Source organism: Carcharodon carcharias, chromosome 13 (genome assembly GCF_017639515.1).
Source record: "Carcharodon carcharias isolate sCarCar2 chromosome 13, sCarCar2.pri, whole genome shotgun sequence".
NCBI classification, from domain to species: domain Eukaryota; kingdom Metazoa; phylum Chordata; class Chondrichthyes; order Lamniformes; family Lamnidae; genus Carcharodon; species Carcharodon carcharias.
This window is the reverse complement of record NC_054479.1, coordinates 729,099-744,224: the sequence shown is the minus strand read 5'-3', so window position 1 is coordinate 744,224 and position 15,126 is coordinate 729,099. Positions and strand designations below refer to the sequence as shown.

The following is a 15,126-nucleotide window of genomic DNA, read 5'->3' as shown; positions in this document are numbered from 1 at the left end:
GTAGAATGAGATAGATTCTTGATTAAGGGGTGAAAGGTTATCGGGGTAGGCAGGAATGTGGAGTTGAGGTTACATTCTGATCAGCCATGATCTTATTGAATGGCGGAGCAGGCTCGAGGGGCTGAGTGGCCTACTCCTGCTCCTAGTTCGTATGTCTGTATGAGCTCAGTTCCTGAAAGAATAAAATAAAATGATTAAAGAATTTGATAGGGTAGATGGAAACTTTTATCTGGTGGGGTGTGAAATGCAGAACAAGGGGGCTTAACTTTAACATTAGAGGCAGGTTGTAGAGGGTTGATGTCAGGAAGCATTTCTTCATAACAAAGATTAGACAAAATCTGTAACTCAAGCAGTCAGAAAGTTGCTGAGGCTGGAGATCAATGAAAATTTCAAAATGAAGATCATTAGGTTTTTGTTGGATATTAAGACAGGTAAATAGAGTTGAGGTGCAGCCTGAATAGCCTCTTCCTGTTCCTGTGTGATGTGTAGTGCTCAGATAGCTGGCGCCTAAGAATCAGATCGAGCACTGAGTTTCAGCTTCTGTCATCAACGATTCTACCGAAGATTTCTTATTTTAATCAGAACGTGATATTTTATGTTCTAGCACCTGCTTAGCATGAGAACAACCAAAGTTGTACTGTAATTGCTCCCTGGCCAAATAAACAGTTGACTGCTGGTCAAAGGCTGCTTACATTTCAACACCAACAGCAAACTAACAAGACGGTTAACATTCTGGTCAACATTGCACAGTTTAAGAATGCAATTGAAGAATTTTCTCAAGGTCAGCTGGACTTTGTGTGGAGTTAAACCAGAACTGCTGAGAGTGATCACAAACTGTAGCTGAGATCAATTTGGATCTGACCCATGAGTTAGTTCCAATTCACAATATACAGTACAGAACTGGACTTCTGCTAAACCTTCATCAATCCTGCCTTTTAGAAGATTTGATTTTCTAGGATTGAAGGCAGAAAGGGACTTGAGCATCTGGGTACTTACAGTTCAGATTATTGGCTGCTTTTATTCCTTACCATTCTCAGTCTGTGCTGCTGAAGGAGGACATCCAGATTGTGGCGTCTTTTGTAGTTAAAGTAGAAATTTTTACACTGAGCCTCAGTCTTGGAACTCACCATCTTGGCAATGGCAGCCCAGCCACGACCATGTTGAAGGAGACCTGTAGGGAATGAATAAATTATCAGAATTTTCAGCGAGTAACATCCCCAGATTTCAGCAAAAAGAACAATGAGGTTGGAGCAGGGATTAATTACAGGTGATAACTGGGGTCAAGCTCAATGCTGCCGGAAGGAGTTTGGAGGTGGCCACAACAGGGGCTAGCGGGGTGCGGGAGACAGGCTGGGTGAAAGGCCCACCTCAGTGCTCCAGGATCTTGTCCCAGCTTCTAAAACCAAAATCAATAAAATACATTTCTCCAGCCCTCACTCCTCTCATCTCCTCACCCTCACAGACTCATGTCCCATCTATACCAACCCATACCGCCTCATGCCCCCACCCACCCCCATGGTCCCTCATACCCTCCACGCCAACCTATGCCCCTCCACCCAACCCAATAGCCCTTTATAGACTCTATAGACAACCAATTGAAGATTATCAGCCGGGTTCACAGTGTGGCTCGCTTACACGTGCTAGAAATTACATATATTCACACACAGGGCCCTGTCTTTTGCTGACATAAGGAGCATGTCCATACATTTCACCTTTTCTCAATTAAACAAAAGCTTGAGACAGCCATTCCCTGGTTCATTCCCCATGGTAATACCTTGACCAACCACAGTCAACCTGCCTGGCCTGAATTTGAACAAAAGCTTGGTAGTTAATAGTTCCTTGGTGGATTCTCCATGTCAATGCCTTTACTAATCGGAGTCCACTTGCCAACCAATCAGCTCTGTCTTCTCATGCAGTATAAAAATAGTTTAAAATTTGTATTCTTGCAAATCTATCCTGATGAGTATAAAATGAAAAGCTTCGACAGCATGTCTCTTTTTTCAGCAACACCCAAGTTCTGAACTACCAAACGACTAAAGGAGATATTTCTTGACCTAAAACTTGTTCACAAAATGACTAACAGGGTGTGTAAGCTGCAACCAGTGAAGAGAAACTGTGAAGGGGGGGGGCAGAGGCAGATTCTTGCTCTTCAGGAACAGTCTTGGGACTTGCTCACATGATATAAAGTTTTGTGAGGCATCAAACAGCTGAATGGAGGCACAGGGGCATGCAGAATGGCTCATTTCCAAAGCAGAACTGGCTTCTCTGGGGAACAGAATTTGCTAGAAATCTGTTTTATTGCACCATGCTAACGTGACTCTGATACTTAAAAGGGAAGATTGAACAAGTCCAGGGAATTTTGGACCAATTAGACTAACAATAGTGAAAGGAGAGATAATGGAATCCTTACTCAAAGATGAAATAGAAAAAGATCTAGAAACTGAAGATATAATAGGCAGCACATGTTCTAAATTGGAAGTTAGTGGGCAGAATTTTTAGGTTGGTGTGTGGGTGGGCGGGCACCCAACCCGCTTGAGTGTAAAGTAGCACCTGATGACATCAGGTGAGCGTCCCGACAGAACCCTGCACTCGAGCAATATTTCGGTTGGCAGGCAGATGCAAGTGTCAGAAGTGTGGCCGCTGACAATTAGAGTTGTTAAGGTTCCAATTGTCCCCGATTTTTCGTGGTTCGTCCAACCTAACGGTTGGCGAACGGGCAGGTCTACCAGACGGACTTTGCATTTTTGATTAAACCTCATCCAAGCATGGAATGAGGTTTCAGTTATTAAATAAGAAATAAATGAAAATGTATAGATAGAGTTTTCATCATGTATATGTTCAGGTGACTGATTCTGATGCATGGACATTTTTTTCCGGATTTTAAAATCTTTATTTATTGATTTTAAATTCTTCAGCACCCTGAAGCGGCTCTCTGCCTTCAGGGAACTTTTATTCCGCGCTCCCTCGTGCCCATGCTTACATCAGCACCCGCCTCCTCCCACCCCCACACCGGCAGTGCTGAGTATTTCACCACACCGTTAACTGGTCAACCAGTGTGAAATCGTGATTGGCGGTAGGCGGTCCATTCCCCGATTACTCCCGGGCCCATCGATCGCGCCCCACACACTGACCTAAAAATCCTGCCCTATGTTTGAGGAATCTCATAAAATTCTTTGAAGAAGTAACAGGGTAAATATGGGTAATACATTAGGCGTATTATATTTGGATATTCAAAAGGCCCTTTCATGGCAGACTTTTGGCTAAGGTCATAATATGCGGAGTCAGGGGATGAGTAGCAGAATAGATAGCAAACTGGCTACAAGTCAGAAAACAGAGTAGGAGTTAAAGGGAATTACTTGGATTGGCAAAAGATGGAAAGTGATGTTCCACAAGATTTGGTGCTGGGATCTCTGTTGTTTACGATTTACATATAAATGCTTTGGACCCTGGAATCGGTAGTACATTTTTGAAATTTGTGGATGACACCAAGTTGGGGTCTGTAGTTAACCCAGAGGAAGATGCGACAAAATACAACAAGGCATACATAAACCTGCAGAATATAATTAGCAAATAATCTGCAATATAGATAAGTGTGCGGTGTACTTTTTGGTTGGAAGAATGAGAAAACCTCATACTACTTGGAATAAGTTAACTAAATGTGATAGAGAAACTGACTGATACAGGTATATACACAAATCACTAAGGTAGTGACATAAGTTAATAAGGCTATTTTTTGAAAAGCAAATAAAGCACTGGGGTTCATTATGAGAGATATAGAATTGAAAAGTAGAAAAATTATGTTGCATTTATGTAGAACCATGGTTAGACCACACTTGAAGTACTGTGAACAGTCCTGGTCTACGTATAATAGAGGCATTGGAGAAGGTGCACCAAAATGATACCAGAAATGTGAGATTATAGCTAATAGGAAGGATTGAATAGGATAAGGCTATTTTCTCTAGAAAAGAGAAGGCTGAGCATGTCTGATAGAGGGTCTTGAGATTATGAAAGGGTTTGATGAGGTAGTTGTAGAGAAGCTGTAAAGGCAACACACACACTGATACTAAACAATGCTGGTGTGGAAATCTGCATAACTCCGTCCCTCTCTACCTCATCCCTGTCTTAATCCCTCGCTGGGTGTGGAGAATTGCAGAATGTTGAAAGGTGGGAGGGTAATTGCAATGTGGGTTATGGGATTCACTGATAGACACACACTGTTTATAAAAACTGTGAGGACTGATTTGTATGGCTCTTTGGAGTGACATGTTCTGTAGTATAAAACACTCACTGCCAACATATCAACAGATCAGAGATTCTTCACATCACCTCTTTGTCCAGTTGGAACTTTCATTAACAGATGGAATTAAACACACCAGTGACACATTGCCCTTTCCCCTTTGTGTTTTGGCAGAGATTAGTCAGAGCAAAAGGGAAAAGATTTTCCAAATTATTCTCAGGCCTTTTAGAAAACTGTGAATGTTAGTGATACAGAAACTCAATCACCCCTACCCCTCACTTTCTCTCCCATATCTCCTCCCATGCCTCCCATGTTCTTTCTCACTCTTCCTCTTGTTCCCACCTTTCCACCACTGTGACCCCTACCCTCTCCCATTTCACCTCCCTCTCCATTCAAAGAAATGACTTATTTCCTGGTTGGTTGACCCTCTCTTTCTGTCTCCCTGTCCCATCTCCCTCTCCGTCTTTCTCTTTCACCCTTCTTCCCTCCCCCTCTCTCTCTCTCTCCGCCCCTCCTCTCTTCCTCTCTCTCCTTGTCTCCCCCTGCCTCCCTCCCTCCATCTCTCTCTCGTCTCCCCCTCGCTCTCCTCTCTCCCTCCACCTCCTCCACCCCCCTCCTCCTCATACCCCCTGCCCCTCTCTGCTCCCTCCCGCCCCCCTCCCTCTTCCCCTACCTCTCTCTCTCCTACAGGGCAGTTCCTCAGCAGCCAATAGTTCCTGAGCTGAAACCATCTTCTAGTGTTAATTATACACGAAAAGAGATCAGTCAAACTAACAATCGCTGCCATACACAAATATCTTCTTCCCAAATGGAAATAGATTCCCTCAGCTCCAGGTGTAGAGTCCCAGAAGTGAATTAAACAGCTGGAGGACAGACGCTCCCTTCTAAACATGGCCCACGCAGAGTGTGAGTGAGAGAGAGAGAGGGTGCGTGGAACAGCACAAGAGCAGGCAAGAGAGAGCGAGCACGGGAGAGAGCACAAAAGCATGCAAGAAAGCACGCGAGAGTGTATGGGAGAGAGTGCAAGAGCGAGAGAGAGAGAGACGGAGAGAGCAGGAGAGGAGTGAGACAGGGCAAGAGAGAGTGCAAGAAAGAGGGAACAGGAGTGAGAGAGAGAGTGGGAGAGAGAGAGCCAGATTGAGAGAAAGAGAAAGCAGATCCCTTTGTATTTCCAATCCCCTCGACATCGTTCTTGTTATCTGAGATACATGGTATATACCCCAGAGAATTACATACCACAACACATCTACGCGCTCAACAACGGCCTCTCCTGCTTTCCAAGCCTTTGTTTGAAGTTTAGAGACAAGCTTTTAGTGACAGCGTTGACCCTGTGAGAAGATTAGGCTGACACCCTATGTTCAATGATGCGTGAGAAACTCCATTAAACACATGCCCAGTTACTCAGCTGTTTCATAATAATCCCAAAGCCCGTCAACAGAGAGACAGTGGGCTGACCAACAGCAGGGCCAGTCAGCCAACTGATGCTATTACTGTTTGGTGGAGACAAATTATCCATAATCATTACCAAGCTAACCCTAGTCAGCCTGTCCGAATGCAAACTGCTTAAAGATGCTGTAGAACCCTCCCCTGACAGCAGCTGAGGAGCCCATGGTGAGACCCTGTCAGCAAGTGAATGATCATGTGCTAACCTAATTTCCCAGAGAGATGGACAAACCAAGAGGCTGACTGACACGTATAGTCATATAGTTCATACTGAAACCGGGGCCTTAAATTTAAATAAAGGAAACTATGAAGGTATGAGAGGTAAGTTGGCAATGGTGGATTGGAAAGATAAATTAAAATTTTGACAGTAGACAGGCAATGGCTATTATTTAAAGAAGTGTTACATGGCCTACAACAAATATACATTCCACAAAGACACCTAAACCCAACAGGTGTCAATTCCAATAATTGTATGTTGAGGAAGAATGAACCTGAATCTAGCCTGTGCCTTAAACAGCTTTATTTCCAAGACAAAGTCACAAACTCTCCCAGTTCCTCCTCACCTCAGTGTTCCAGCTGTCCCCATTTATACTCTTTGAGTATAACCAAGAAACAAAAAAGCAGATAAATAACAAATGAACAAATCCAATAGGGCAATTTAGGGGAGCAGTCCCTCAAAGGGACACTGTAACAAAAAGCATAAATCTTAAAGGAAACTTAACAGGTCAAATCATAATGTTGTTGTGGGGGTCAATGATGCCCCCAAACCACTGTGGTGCCCACTGATCACACCTCATCCCCATTTATACTTTTTTGATTAAGCCAATTAAGCTAAATTAATAAATCAGGGACAAAGTAAAAAGCAGTCCCTTAAAGGGATACTGCAAAAAGAAAGACAAAATCTTAAAGGAAACTTATAAAAATCAAATTAAAACGTGATTGAAGAGGTCAATGATGCACCCCAGTCCCTGCGGTGCCCTAAGGCACAGAGGTTGTCCTCATTTATGGGTGGACCAATATCCATCACCTGTTTAACAGTGTAATTGCCAGTTAACAATGTGATTAACTGGACCTTAACAATGGGATCAATAAGACATTGACAGATTCTTTTAAAATTAAAATTTTTGAAAATTCAAGAAAACATTTTCAAATTTGGGGGAGGCGGTGGCATAGTGGTATTGTCGCTGGACTAGTAATCTAGAGAGCCAGGGTAACGCTCTGGGGACCAGGGTTCGAATCCCACCATGGCAGATGGTGAAATTTGAATTCAATGAAAATCTGGAATTAAAAGTCTGATGTCAATTGTTGTAAAAACCCATCTGGTTCACTAATGTCCTTTAGGGGAGGAAATCTGCCATCCTTACCTGGTCTGGCCTACATGTGACTCTAGACCTACAGCAATATGGTTGACTCTTAAATGCCCTCTGAACAAGGGCAACAAACGCTGGCCTAACCAGCAACACCCACGTCCCATGAAAGAATCAAAAACAACAAAAGGAAACAGAATCAAGTATTTTCCAGCTTCTATGTTTCACATTATAATCATTAATAAATCCCACATTTTCCTCTTTACACAAAAAAATATTTTTTTCTTTAATTTCTTTACCATTAAGATATAAATCATTAAAGCAAAAGAAGTATCGGTTTTTCATGCTGTCATTATATCATAAGGCACCCCCACCCTCCCCCACCCCCCCTTCCACTACATCTGTAATTTCTTAGGGCAGGCAATCCTTTTGTAAAACAGTCCAGTAGTTTGTGACTTGCATCAATGCATCAAATCTTAAGCGATCTCTCTTCTCGACCATTTCTTCTATGCTGGCTAGGTCTATTCTTAGCCTTTATTCAGTGACACCCTTTGTTGAATGAACATTGCCCCAAAGAGAACACTTATCCACATAGCATTCTATGGGCAAACTTTTCTCAGGTTGTCCCTTGTATAGTATTTATATCAGTATGTTAGGTAAGTACACCCCCATATCTATCGCTTCTAATGACGCCAGTGTTTCAGCAGCTAAGGTGCTTTTCACTATCCTTTTTTATTTTCTTTTCTTCCCTGACCAATGGACAACATTTGTCATTCTTTCCCACTGAGATGATGATGAACCCTGCTGTGCTAAAATATCCATCTGGAAGATCGGCATGTGAGGCATTGCTAAAAATGACTAACCTCATATCTTCTGAATCCCCCCCCAGGCTGGAAACCAGAGTGCACATTTCTCTTAATTTAATTTCTTTAATGTTTCATTTCTCAGAGCTTCCTCAACTGCAGCATGTTTCATCATAGTACTCAGCTCCAACACATCATAAATAGCGTCAGGTCTAGTCTGAGTGCACAACCAGTTCAACTGCCCAATCAAACTTCTCAACTGGTCTGTTTCTTCCTTGCATGCAGGATCCTCTTTTTGTGAGGATCTGGCCTGATTTATTGGGATGCGATCATCGTTTCCTAAATGAGATTGTTGGTTCAGTGTCACTCCTGACTTGCTCTGCTTAATGTCAAAGCCGGTGTATTTAAAGGCCCCTGAAATCTGATTTCCAACCTTGAATTCCTTCTTTATTTTTTCCACCACTCATTGCTCAAATTCTACAGAACCTCCCCACAGAAAGTCTTCAACATGCATCATAAAGATGCCTGCTAGTTTCTCCTTGTGATACCAATAGAACATTGCTGGGTCTGCCTTCATATGAATTAGGAGCATGAATGGCCACTTGGCCCCTCAAGCATGCTCCGCCATTCAATAAGATCATGGCTGATCTGAATGTAACCTCAGCCCCACATTCCTGCCTACCCCGATAACCTTTCGGCCCCTTGTTAATCAGGAATCTATCTCACCCTGCCTTAAAAATATTCAAAGACTCTGCTTGCACCGCCTTTTGAGGAAGAGTTCTAAAGACTCACAACCCTCTGAGAGAAAAATAATATTTCCTCATCATGAGTGACCCTTTATTTTTAAACAGTGACCCCTTGTTCTAGATTCTCCCACAAGAGGAAACATCCTCTCCACATCCATAATATAAAGGCAAAATACTGTGCATGCTGGAAATCTGAAACAAAAACAAAAACTGCTGGAAAAACTCATCAGGTCTGACAGCAACTGTGGAGAGAAAGACAGAGTTAATATTTCGAGTCCGTATGACTCTTCTGCAGAGCTGAAGAGTCATATGGACTCAAAATGTTAACTGGCTTTCACTCCACAGTCACCCTGTCAAGACCCCTCAGGGTCTTAAAGGTATCAATTAAGTCGCCTTTTACTCTTCTAAATTGCAGTGGATACAAGCCTAACCTGTCCAGCCTTTCCTCATAAAATAAGCTGCCCATTCCTGGTATTAGTCTAGTAAACCCTCTCTGAACTGCTTCCAACACATCTTTCTTTAAATAAGGAGACGAGTACTGTACGCAATACTCCAGATGTGGTCTCACCAATGCCCTGAACAAATGAAGCATAACCTCCCTACTTTTATAATAAATTCCCCTCACAATAAATGATAACATTCTATTAACTTTCCTAATTACCTGCTGTACCTGCATATTAACCTTTTATGATTCATGCACTAGGACACCCAGATCCCTCTGAATCTCAGTGCTCTGCAATCTCTCACCATTTGGATAATAAGCCTCTTTTTTATTCTTCTTGCCAAAATGAACAATTTTACATTTGCCCACGTTATACTCCATTTGCCAGATCTTTGCCCACTCACTTAACCTATGTCACTTTGTAGCCTCCTTATATCCTCTTCACAATTTACTTTCCTACCTTTGTGTTGTCAGCAAATTTAGCCACCACTGCTTCAGTCCCTTCATCCAAGTCACTTACCTTAATTGTAAAAGCTTGTGGCCCCAGCACTGATCTCTGTGGTACACCACTCATCACATCTTGCCAACCTGATAAAGACCCATTTATGCAAACTCTCTGCTTCCTGTTCGCTAGCCAATCTTCTGTCCATGCCAATATGTTACCCCCTACACCATGAGCTTTTTGAATAAAGGAGTTATATTTGCTATTTTCCAATCTAATGGAACCTTCCCTGAATCTAGGGAATTTTGGAAAATTAAAACCTGTGCATCAACTATCTCACTAGCCACTTCTTTCAAGACCTTAGGGTGAAGTCCATCTGGACTTGAGGATTTGTCAGCCTGCAGCCCCAACAATTTGCTCAATATCACTTCCCTAGTGATTGCAATTTTCCCGAGTTCCTCCCTCCCTTCCATTTCCTGATTTACAGCTATTTGTCCTCTATAGTGAAGGCTGAAGCAAAATACCTGTTTAATTCTCGAAGGATGTACCCTAACAGTTTGTTTCCCGTGTTGTACAATCACCGGTTTTTCATCACTGCCTATAACTTTACCAGGTCCTTTCCATTCTTTCAGCCCTTGTCTTTTGCAATATACCATGTCTTCTTGATTAAACTGTGTTTCCGATGGCCTCATGCGGTGCCATAGGGCTCGTTGAATTTTCTTCAAGACCACAGCTTTAATGAAAGCTTTCCTGCCTGCAGGCAAAGCATTCAGGTGAACAGAAAAAGTGGAGCTAATGGAAACCCTTCTAGAGCAGGGGGAGCATCTGATAGCACCAAAGGCAACTTTGGATTCCTTCTGTACACCAACTGGTACAGACTGTACACCCCCAACCATTTGCAAAGAATTCTTTGCACGTGCCGCCCTTGCTAGTGCTGCTTATAATTTGCAATCCAGGTGATTGGCCAGTATTTTATGTAACATGTCATCCAACACTGTATGATTCCTCTCACACAAACGATTACTGAATGAGATCTCCGCCGCAGTGTGCATAACTACGATATTCAAATTTTCACACGTCCCAAAATTCCCCATTTGCAAATTCCCCATTACCCATCAAGAATTTCGTTTGGTGTTCCTAATCTGGTACCCACCCATTTCTCCATGATCTTGTCAACAAAGGTCTGCTTGTCCTTACCATGTTTTACCATAGATAGGCTAAATCTGGTCGTCATATCTACCAAGTGTAGCAAACAAATACCCTGACCCTTGATGCTTTTTTGTCCATTACCACCACATCATTAAATTCCTTGGCCAGTGGCAGACTGACAACAGGATGTGGTGGTGTCCTTTGATATTTAACACAAATGTCATGTTGAGCTGTGACTTGCTCAATAAGGTTGTCGTATTTGTTATCACCCACTCTAGTATCCCACAGTATAACTTTCAATTTTTTTGATGCTGTGTGCAAATTGTCTATGCAACTTCCAAATAATCATCTTCTTGTCCACAAGACTTTTATCGTTAGGAAATAGAGATAGTTTAAGTTCTGAAGAAGAGTCATACGGACTTGATACGTTAACTCTGTCTTCCTCACCACAGATGCTGTCAGACCTGCTGAGTTTTTCCAGAATTTTTTGCTTTTGTTTCAAATTTCTAGAATCCGCAGTATTTTTCTTTTATCTTAGTTTAAGTAAGTTACATTGGTATTTGTGGGTGTTAGGAATGAGTTTAGCTTTAAAGGTTAAGTTTGATTTGTATTTCTGTATATTTTTTTATTCATTCACGGGATGTAGACTTCACTGGCTGGGTCAGCATTTATTGCCCATCTCTAGTTGCCCTTGAGAAGGTGGTGGTGAGCTGCCTTCTTGAACCGCTGCAGTCCATGTGGTGTAGGTACACCCACAGTACTGTTAGGGAGGGAGTTCCATGATTTTGACCCAGTGACATGAAGGAACAGTGATATATTTCCAAGTCAGGATGGTGAGTGACTTGGAGGGGAACTTCCAGGTGGTAGTGATCGTGGGTTTGGAATGCACTGTCTAAGAACCCTTTGTGAATTCATGCAATGCATTTTATAGATGGTACACACTGCTGCAACTGTGCGTTGGTGGTGGAGGGAGTGAATGATTGTGGATGTGGTGCAAATCAAGCGGGGCTGCTTTGTCCTGGATGGTGTCAAGCTTCTTGAGTGTTGTGGGAGCTGCACTCATCTAGGCAAATGGGGAGTATTCCATCACACTCCTGACTTGTGTTTTGTAGATGGTGGACAGGCTTTGAGGAGTCACATGTTTCCTAGCCTCTGACTTTCTCTTGTAGCCACAGTATTTATATGGCTGCTCCAGTTCAGTTTCTGGTCAATGGTAACCCCCAGGAAGTTGATAGTGAGGGTTTCAGTGATGGTAATGCCATTGAATGTGAAGGGGCGATGGTTGGATTCTCTTTCTTGTTGGAGATGGTCATTGCCTGACACTTATGAGGTGTGAATGTTACTTGCCACTTATCAGCCCAAGCCTGGATATTGTCCAGGTCTTGCTGCATTTGGACATGGACTGCTTCAGTATCTGAAGAGTCGCGAATGATCTGAACATTGTGCAATGATCAGCGAACATCCCCACTTCTGACCTTACAATGGAAGGAAGGTCATTGATGAAGCAGCTGAAGATGGTTGGGTTGAGGACACTACCCTGAGCAACTCCTGCAGTGATGTTCTGGAGCTGAGATGACTGACCTCCAACAACCACAATCATCTTCCTTTGTGCTGGGTATGACTCTAACCAGCAGAGATTTTTCCCCCTGAATCCTATTGACTCCAGTTTTGCTAGGGTTCCTTGATGCCACATTTGGTCAAATGCGGCCTTGATGTCAAGGGCAGTCGCTCTCACCTCACCTCGGAAGTTCAGCTCTTTTGTCCATGTTTGAACCAAGGCTGCAATGAGGTCAGGAGCTGAGTGACCTTGGTGGAACCCAAATTGGGCATCAGTGAGCAGGTTATTGCTCACATATCTGTGTGTTAAGAAAAGTCAAAGGGAGTTTTAGTTTCACTTTAAAAAGGCGCCTGCATTTCTACTGAGGTTTTTTATAACTGTAAGCTAAGGTAAACAAATAAGGGTAGAAGAATTGGACTGTTCCTAGCTACAGGGGCCAGAGAGGCAAGTCCCTCCCACAGACACACACAGAAGAGAAACAGCAGTCTTGATTTGGAAACTGTGGAATTCAGTTGGTTTTGAGAGTGGCTGCCAGGAGAGACTGGGGCAAAGGGGACAGATAGCCTGTCCCAAGCCAAAGAAAACCCCCAAAATCCAGGGGAGTGGAAGAGGGGAAAGTCCAAAGAAGATCTTTTCGTCAAAGGAAGGACAAGAACCTGGAAAAGGTCCTGTTAATTGAAGTTAAGAGTGAGGGGCAGACAGAAAGGTTCAAGCTTCAGATTTAAGGAGACAAAAGCTGCAGAAAACAGATTTAAATCGAGACCAGCTTGCAAGAGGCAAGAAGGTCCAAAGAGATAACTGAAGGTCTGTGACTCTTTGCTATGGGCTTGCGAAGCAGTGATACAGCTGACAGCTGAGCTGGTGAGAGAGAGTGTGTGTGGAAGACAGCTTGAATGCATGTGGTGACTCAGGGGAGAGGAACATCAGAAGGAGAGTTTGAAACCCTAGAGGTGAACTCGCGGAAGGCATCTGAGAGAAAGCATCAGTTTGGGAGAAAATTCCAAAGTGAGGTCTTGGAGAGTGGAGATTGGAAATCCTCATGTGAAAGACGGACTGCAGTGAAATCATTTGGCTCATGGTGTAACAAGCGTCTGGGAGGAGTTGAGGAAAAGTGCATAGCATCTGAATGAGGTGACATCTGTCACTTGGTTTCAGAGTGTGGTATGTCTGACCACAGGGGGCCAAATCTGTGTATATCTGTAAAGGTATAGTTGTGGGTGAAGGGGTATTATAATATAAAAGCACAATACTGCAGATGCTGGAAATCTGAAATAAAAGCAGAAAATGCTGGGAAAATTCAGCAGGTCTGACACCTCTAAAGAAGGGTCATACGGACTTGAAATATTAACTTTGTTTTTCTCTTTCCACAGGAGTATTGTAATATAGTTTATCTTTTCTTGTTGAATAAATGTTTTATTCTTTTGTTAAAAGTTCATCAGCTGACTCCTGTGACTCTGTTCAGTAGCTACTCTTCACTATCTAAACAAATAAAAGTTAGGATCTATCAAGCTGGCTTCTACTCTGGGATCAGGCTTGTCCAGGGTAACCTCAGCTGGGGATCATAATCTCCAGAAGTTAAGAAGACCACTTGAACTCTTTGACAAGAAATATCTGGCTCCCTGAATGGCAGGCCATAATGGTCTGACCAAGTAAAAGGCAGATCCAGTTTTCCCGAACATGATCGCTCTGTCATTCTCCATGTCTAGCTTCATCTGTGCTTTTTTCATCAAAGATCTGCTCAACAATAGAGGTATCTCGCTAGAGACCACATCAATACTGATAAAGAGATTGATCCCAGCTATCCTGCAAGGGAGGATAACTCTTTTGGAAGACATCAGGGTGTTCTCATCCCCAAACCTGAAGCAGGTGGAGCTTCCACATTCCTTAACCTTCTGCTGATCTGCCTCATCGAGAGGCTCCGGGTAGCAGTTAAGTGAATCCACCCCACACACAGCGAAAATGCAACCGCTTTCCAAAACTGTCCAGTTGAATGAATCAGCCACCAAAATACTCATCACCGGAATCGAACTCCCAGTGACCAACCTCAATTCCTTCATGGCAGTCACCATCATCATTTTCAGCCTCGGAAGTATCTGTTTCATGTGTTATTTCAAAAATACAATTATCTTGTGTTCATTTGTAATGATAATTAGAATAGCACCAATAGCACTGAATAACCATTCCTCATGCATTTCTTGGATTCAAGCATCTACAGTCGCTGTCCCAGACCTGCTTTGTGTCTCAAACTGACCAGAATTACAACCATCTTCAGATCGCCTATCAGCAACCCTGCTTATGTATTAGAATCTGCAATTACAATTGGCAATGCTCCATAGGGCAGAACTGGAGGAGTGCAGATATCTCGGAGGGTTGTGGGGCTGGAGGAGGTTACAGAGTTAGGGAGACGCGTGTCCATGAAGGGGTTCAAAGTCAAGGATGAGAATTTTGAAATCATGACATTGCTAAATCAGGAGCCAGTGTAGGTCAATGAGCACAGGCGGTGATAGGCTTGCTGCAAGATTAGACATGGGCAGCCAGAGTTTTGGATAACAAGGTTTAGGGAAGAATGTGGGAGACCAGCCAGGACAGTCGAATCAAAAGGTAACATAAACATGAATGAGAGTTTCATGCAGCTGATAAGTTGAGGCAGGGCTGAATCAGGCAATGTTTCAATATTACAAGGTCTTACTGATGGAGAGGGTATGGAGTTGGAAGCTTTAACAAGGATTGTGGCTTTGTAGCGGTTTGATACAACTTGTGGCTTGCTAGGCCATTTCAGCGTCAATCATGTTGGCATGGGTCTGGAGTCACATGTAGGTAAGGATGACAGATCGCCCCAACGTCACCCTAGATGGGTTTTAACAACAATTGACAAAGGTTTCATCATTAATTCCAGGTTTTTATTGAATTCAAATTCCTGCCGTGGTGCGTTTCGAACCCAGGTGCCCAGAGCATTACCCTGGGTCTCTGGATTACTAGTCCAGCGACAATACCACTTC

The 15,126-nt window shown here is 43.1% G+C and overlaps 1 protein-coding gene across 11 annotated transcripts in view; it reads right to left on the bottom strand.

Moving 5' to 3' along the window:
- Positions 1-15,126, bottom strand: part of ncor2 (nuclear receptor corepressor 2) — a 501,645-nt gene that overhangs the window by 221,297 nt on the left and 265,222 nt on the right. For 10 of the 11 annotated variants that reach the window (XM_041202112.1, XM_041202119.1, XM_041202109.1 and 7 more), the window contains one exon: positions 1,029-1,171. In XM_041202112.1, the coding sequence (XP_041058046.1) occupies positions 1,029-1,171 (143 nt within the window). The remainder of the gene's footprint in view (positions 1-1,028; positions 1,172-15,126) is intronic. The other variant, XM_041202114.1, reaches the window with a different exon arrangement.